General features: G+C 55.3%; 1 protein-coding gene across 1 annotated transcript; it reads right to left on the bottom strand.

The window, feature by feature from the left end:
- Positions 1 to 885: 885 nt before the first annotated feature.
- Positions 886 to 3,573, bottom strand: LOC308357156 (uncharacterized protein C17orf50; the record flags this gene model as incomplete). Its single annotated transcript, XM_080826631.1, has 4 exons — positions 886 to 1,075; positions 1,192 to 1,392; positions 1,542 to 1,884; positions 3,561 to 3,573. 4 exons carry the CDS (start codon positions 3,571 to 3,573, stop codon positions 886 to 888), a joined length of 747 nt encoding a protein of 248 aa, XP_080682757.1.
- Between the last annotated feature and the right edge of the window lie 3,739 nt (positions 3,574 to 7,312).

Here is a 7,312-nt window from a genome sequence, read left to right as displayed (position 1 = left end):
CGTTCTTTTCCATCCAAGCCAAGACTACAAACTGAGTCCTCGTGACGGGGAGAGGTGGCCTGAAAAAGCAAAATGTCCCCATCCTGCCCACCCCCAGGCTAGATGGGGAGCCAGGGGTGGCAGGGAGAGGATGGGGCCTCTCTGGAGGGCAGTGCTGCTGTAGGCGCTGGGGTCCCTGCAGGCTAGGGGAGGCCTGGTGCTTACAATGGCCCCATTCTTCAGGCCACACACGCAGCGTTCCAGGAGCTGGCTGGCTGGCCAAGAATAGCTGGGATTCCTGGAGAAGGAACCAGCTCTCCAGCCTCTCTTGTCTTCGGCCTCAGCCAGTCTCAGCGTTTCAGCATCTGGTTCTCTTGTCCTCCCTGCCCCCCACCCCCCACCCCACACACCTGCCAGTGCCTCATTTGCACAAACACTGACCTCAGCAAGACCAGGCTTCCAGGGGAAGGGGAGAATGATCTGGCAAGATTCAGCCCTCAGCTCCCCAGGGGCATTCCTGGCCCTCTGCCTTCCTTTTCTTCTCTGTGCGGTAGGGGGTGGGGATGGGGGGCTGGCCTTTGACTGCCCTTGGTTGCAAGTGCTTTGTTCCACCCTGTCCTAGGGGAGATGGAGGGAGGAGACGCTCTGCCTGCCCTTCTCCCTCTGACCTGAACCCTGGGGAAGGCGAAGGAGGGTCTTTATCACCCTCAAGGGAGCCACCTGGCCCCACTTCAAGGCTCTGGCATTTTGTTAGAGGCTTTATTGGGTGATTGGAAAGGCAGGGGCAGGTTTCTCAGCCGCGAGGGAACCCAGGGGTTAGTTTCTCTAGGCGACACCTCTGCCCACTGGGCCAGAGGACCTGAACTACCCAGGAGATGAATATGAGCCTGCGCCAGGGGATGCGAGTCAGGCGGGCGGGAGGTACTGGGTGCCGCTCGGAGGGGAGCTCTCGGGAGGCGCTAATGAAGGCATGGCCCTCCAGGTGACATTGGGCTCAGCGCATGGGTGGCGCATGGTGACAGGTGGGAACGCCCGCAGCGACCGTGGGCCGGCCTGCGGGCTTGGAGAAGGCAAGGCGTTCTGGGAAGGGGCAGTTCTGTGGAGTGTGCGGGAGAGCGCTCCGCATCGGAGAAGAGGTGGTGGTGGCGGGGAGGCCGGGGTCAGGCGCAGACGGAGGGCACAAGGGTTGGCGGCGGGGGCGCTCAGGGGCACCCGGCGGCCCCCGCGCCCCCCGAAGCCCGCGCCTTACGCGGACTGGAGTGCTCCAGAATGCAGTGCGCCACGTAGGCCGGGTGGCTGTGCAGATTCCTGCACTTCTTGCAGAAAAGGATCTCGCAGCGCGCACAGCCCCCCGCGCGAGGCGGCCGGCGCCGCGTCTCCAGCACGCAAGGCGGCTCCGGGAGGCTCCGCTTCCTGCGCGGGGCCCGGCTTGCTCAGTGCCCCGCGCCGTCCTCTCTCGCCGGGACGCTCGGTGCCTCCCCCCGCGGTCCCCTCCCGCTGGGACGCTCAGTGCCCCCCGCGGTCCGCTCCCGCCGCCCGCCTCGGCCGGGGCGCGCCCTCACCTGTCCGCAGGAGCCGCCAGGCCGCCCAGCAGCGCGAGCGGCCCGAGCCAGCCCCAGAAGCCGCTGTCCGCGCGTCGCAGCAGCGCCACCTGCTGGGTGCTGGACTCCTGGCGCAGCGGGCAGTAGGACACCGAGCCTCGCTCGCGGCCCTCGCCGCCCTCCGCCTCCCGGCGCGGCGCCTCGCCCTCCGCCCCACTCTGCTCCCGCGGCCTCGCTGCCGCCACTTCCTCCTCCTCGTCGTCCTCCTCTTCTTCCCCTTCCTCCGACCCCTCCTCTGCGACCGCCTCCGCCTCGGTGGGCGGCGGCTCCGACAGTTCCTTCTTCCACAAGGGGGTCTTCACTCCTGCGGGGCGGGCGGGCGGGGGGAGGTCAGCGCAGGCCCGCTGTCCCCCCGGAAGAGCCGGGTACCCCGACTGCTGGCCACAGCTCAACCCCTACCCCCCCAAAAAGTCAGGCGCCTGAAGGACAGTGTGCACGGGCTGCCCTAGGCTAGCAGGATCCCAAAGGGAGGATTACAGAGTGTGCAGGGTGATTTCCAGGGTGAGACAGGGCCTGCCGGGCTGCCCCCCATTTCCCAGCTTTCTAGGCTTCCTCGCTGAGGATTCGGGGCAAGTCACGTCGCTTCTGTCCAGCTCCGTGTTCCCATCTGTAAGAGTAGTGCTCATCTCCAGGGTGATTGTGAGGCAGGTAGCAGGTCTCTGTCAAGTGCCCAGCCCAGGGCTGGCCTTAAGGAAGCCCAGCTGCGGCAGCACCTCGGAGGAGCAAACCCACGGCAGGCGCGCGGGGGCACACCCCCACCCCCACCCCCCCACACCCCCCCCACCACCAGCACCACCACCGGCAGACCAGTTAGGAAAAGGCTCCCCTAGGAGCGAGCCAGTTAGGAAAAGGTGTTTGTTCTTCCTTCCAGGCTTGATCCCAGTTACCAGCTGGATTTCAGCCACCAGTGTCCCTCCAGCCTTCTGTAGAGCACAAACTTTGGAACTCAGAACAGTAATCATGGCAGGCGGGACGCTGCGGGACTGCAGTGGGAAGTAACCTGGCCTCTCCCGGCAGGATTCCACCACTCAGCAACCTCCTACCCTCCCCGTGGCACCACTCTGTGTTTGTGCTGCTCTTGGATGGATTGGGGAGCTAGACTTCCACGGAAAAGCAGGGGGATGAGGGCTGGGGAGACGCCACTGTGGTTTGCCCTGGAAAGGTCAAGAGAATTCCCATTGGTCCCTGCCCATCCTGTTTAAAAGAGGCTGGGGACAAAGGAGCATGATACAATTAGTGTTCTAGCTCACATGTACTGAGCACCAGCTGTATGCAGTCACTCTGAGAAATTCTTCACACATTATGTCCCTTCATTTTCACAACCACCTCAGGTAGGGGGGAGGGAGGTAACCAAGGGGACTCTGAATTTCATCCAAGATTTCCCAAACCTTTCCCCAAAAACTGCTTCAAAGAATCTGCCAGTTCTCGATGTTGCTGAAGCTGGAAAACCAGGGTCTGTGGCACTTTTTGTTAGAAAACACACTAAGGAGCCTTTTGGTTGTGAAAGGCAGGCTTAGTGCACAGCCAGAAATGGGTGCTGGAAATTTTTTGAGAGAAATGGGAACAGGAAATGAGGTTAGAAAGGAAGGTTGGGACTTTGGGTGCTAGGCTATCGAGTTTGGAGTCTGCCCTTCAGGAGTGGGGAGCTGCTGAACATTGTGCTGGAGGGCCGTGCTCAGAGCTGTGTTTTAGGATGGTCTCTCTACAGGACAAAGACACCCACTTAGGCATTGTCACAGCAGTCCCTGCCAGAGAAGACAAAGGTCCAAACAGCAGCAGATGAAGATGAGGGAGAAGATATCAGGAATATTCAGGAAAGAGAGAGGAGAAGGCTTGTACAAGTAACTGAGAAAAAGCTGGACTTCTTCTCTGGGGTCGTCGTGGTGATGGATGAGCTGGTCCACACTGGGTTTGCAGCCACACTTGACAGGAGTCAATGGTCCTGTCCTCAGTCTCCAGCCCATCTCCAGCCCCACTCACCATGTTTATCCATTCTTCCTAAGGCTGTGCTGCCCTCTTCTCCAGATCAGGGACTGGGATGAGACAGAGTTCCCAGAACACAGGGAACTTTATCTGATCTCTAGGGCCTCTGTTGGATCACAAGAGGTGGGGCTGGAACTTCACCTGCCCTTAGGGTTCCACCCAGGAATAGCTACCTTTTCTAGAACCTCCAAGAGCGCTTGAAACCCAAGTGTCCCCCCACCCCGACTTTCCCTCTTGGCAAGGGATTAAAGGGGAGAAAGGGGTGACTTTGGCTTCCAGTAGACTGGGTTCCAATCCCAGCTTTGCCATATAAATGTAAGAGCTGTGTGACCTTCAGCATGTTGTCTGACCCTCAGTCTCTTCATCTGTAAATCAGAGACAGTCACACAGTACCAGACTTTACCTGGCCCACAGAAAGCCCTCCAAGCATTATGTTTAGTTGTATCATTATGTTCTTCTCCCCTTTCTGTCTTCTCTCTCTCCTTCCTCTCCCTGGCTCCCCACTCCCCTTACTTCCAGCTCATTGTCTTAGCTCCGAGAAGCCGAGGAAATGCCTCTAAGTCCAGTAGGAAGCAGGGCCCAGGCAAGAGTTGGGTGTAGCTCCCGAATGTCGTATATGTGTCTGTGAGAATTGGAGCAGGGGAGGGAATAAAATCATGGGGCCTTGGCAACACAACTTATCTTCCAGGCCTTCTCAGAGGTGTGTGTTGTCAGAGACAGGAGTAGGCAGAGGGCTCAGAGGATGCAAACCCAGCTCTGGAGAGCCTCCGTCTGACAGGGAAAAATGACTTGGTTTCCATCCAAGTCTGAGGGTGGAGGGGAGTGGGGTCTCCCAGTTTGGGGGAAGCTGGTGAGTGGGATATAGAACAAGGAGCATAGAACAGCTCTTGGGAATCTGCTAGTCACAGGGGGGACACCCTGTCAAGAACTGGGAGGGGTCTGAACTTGACTTCTCTTGCACGCTAGCAAGTTTGCTTGCCGGGGCGTCCAGGGTGTGCCAAAAACATGAGGCTCCTGGGTCAGAGACAAAAGCCTGGATTGCTCATGGTACAGCAGCAGCCTGTTCCTGTCGGTACTGCCTGCCCCTTGTCCCCTGGGTGCCATGGGGATGGGCCCGTGAATGCCTGCATGTGCAGGGGTCTGCATCACCAGAGAAGCTCTGAGCTTAGGAACCCAAATCTTCTGTAACGGGCAGCACACAAGTCTGAACTTTGCTCCAGAAAGAGAGGCCATCACTATCCTCCAAGATTGTTCACTCTGTTAAACACCTTGAAAAGTCAGCACCTCTATTTGTGAGACGAAGCAGAACTGCAAAAGGCCCATGGAGAATTGTCTCCCAGTAAACCCCTTCTCCTTACGTTTACTAAAAGAACCACTGTGGCTCTGGATGGCAAAATTCTAAAGCTCACTCTGGCTAATTTAAAGAGAAAGAATAGTGGAAGCTCGCAGAGGGGCCAGAAGCCTTGGCAATTGGACAGGAACTCTAGAGGGATTGTGAACACAGCCAAGATCCCACCACAGGAATGCCCCAATTGAGAAGCCACTGTGGGGGCCACCCCTGGCCACTGGCACCAGGAATGACTTTCTTAAGTCACTACCTAAGATTTAATGTCCCTGGTGCCCCAGGCACCTCCAAACCACTGAGGCTAGGTAGTGGCTTTTAGGGAACATCCGGCCAAGAACCACAAAAGGGGGTTCCTCTGGTCTGGTCATTCATTTCATCCTGTCTCTCCCATTTGGTTCTGCCCAGAAGCCCTTTATCATCCTTAGGGTGTCCATTCACTGTTGTTGGGTTGTTGTTGTTGTTGTTGTGTGTGTGTGTGTGTGTGTGTGTGTGTGTGTTTTCCCATTCACTCTTCTCAGGGATATTTTGGGTTTTGTGGGACCTTCCTAAAAAGTTGGGTTGTCATAACAAACAAATACCATCATAAAGCCACATGGGAAATTTATCACAGAGTCGTAATATGGTCTGCAGTGAAAGCAGGACAACAGGTAGTCCCACTACACCAGGAACAGAAGCATGCCTCCTGCTCTCGGATGCCACCTTGGAAGACCCCTTGAAAGGGGAGAAGTTGTACTGCTAATGAGTATGAATTCAAACTTGACTGGAGCTGTGTCCAAAGGAAACTGCTTAAGTCCAGAAAAGAGTGAGCTACATTTTATCGGCTAGCACAAGCATTATTTCCTGCCATTCACAGAAATCTAGAGGACAAAATGAGATCATTTGTCAAAAGTAATCTAGAGGACAAAATGAGATCATTTGTCAAAAGTAAAGCTCTAATTTCTTTTAAAGTGGGCTCCACGACCAGCGTGGCCTTGAACTCACGATGCTGAGATCAAGACTTGAGCTGAGATCAAGAGTCAGATGCTTAACCTACTGAGCCACCCAGATGCCCCAAAGCTGTAATTTTTGTACTTTTTTAGATTTTAATGTATAAACTAGTAGTATACATAACTCATTAACTTGTAATGACCAGGTATAACACAGAGATGCTGTATTCATTCTAGTTGAGCAATAGATAAGTTACAAAAGGAAATATCCAATAAGGTGGGATATTAGGGCCACCCAAGTGGGGATATATATATATATACAAGTCTCTTGCCCTTTGAACATTATGTTAGGATGTATTTAGTTGGTGGAATATCAGAGTGCCTGACTAATAATGGCTTAAGCCTCATAAAATGTATTAGTTCACTTAAGAAGTCCAGAAGTGGGGGGGTGCCTGGGTGGCTCAGTGGGTTAAGCCTCTGCCTTTGGCTCAGGTCATGATCAAGCCCTGCATCAGGCTCTCTGCTCAGCGGGGAGCCTGCTTCCCCCTCTCTCTGTCTGCCTCTCTGCCTACTTGTGATCTCTGTCTGTCAAATAAATAAATAAAATATTTTTTTTAAAAGAAAAGAAGTCAGAAGTGGGGGGCTCCAGGGTTGGCTCAGTGGCGGGATGAGGTTATGAGGGACCCAGGCATCTTCTCATCTTTCCCCTCTGCCTTCTTTGCCTCTCTTCTTGGTTGCAAAACAGCTGCTGGAGCTCCAAGCATCCTGGCCTGGAGCAATCACGACCAAAACAGAAAGAAAGGTTCCTCAGGGCCAGGACTTCTCAGAACCCCTCCAGCAGGCTTCTCTTTGAGCCTCAACTGGCCAGAACTGAGGCACGCACCCCTCCTAAACCATTTGAGAAAAGAAACGGGAGGGCCAAGATTGACCTGGCCTGGTTGTAATTGATACCTTTGGTCAAGTAGGCCTCAGGGAGTATAGTTATAAAATAATCTTTTTTTGCCTCCTGTAGTCCCTTTAAACCTGCTCAAGAGGAAGAAAGCTTCCTTCCCTTGTCCCTGGAGGACAATTCAGACAGGTCTTATGAATTGTTCAGAGAACTGTTAGGCCACGGAAAAGTGGGCACTGTGGTCACCGAAAGTTGATACAATGTTACCTCTCCCCCCAGCTGGGGCCTGCCATGACCGGTGGCCACAGTGTGATGGGGTGACAGGCAGAAGACGTGGTCCTCCCTCCCTCTTGCTCTGCCTCTCCTTCCTTCTCAGCTGACCCACCACTGCTGTTTGCCTTTCCTGCCCTCATCCATGCAGTCCCTTAGATCTAGGAGGATACACTGGGTTCTGGGGGTCACTCATCCCCCCTGCACCCCCAGGAATCCGCTGGTCCACTGCCAGCTTCCCCTCTCCTGAGGTCTTCCCCTCTACTGACCCTTTCCCCAGCGGAGCGGCACACAGGAGGCACTCACCCTTCCTCTGTTC

This window comes from Martes martes (assembly GCF_963455335.1).
Source record: "Martes martes genome assembly, chromosome: 16".
Lineage (NCBI taxonomy): Eukaryota > Metazoa > Chordata > Mammalia > Carnivora > Mustelidae > Martes > Martes martes.
Note: the sequence above shows the minus strand (reverse complement) of the source record. Positions and strands in the feature narration are given on the sequence as shown.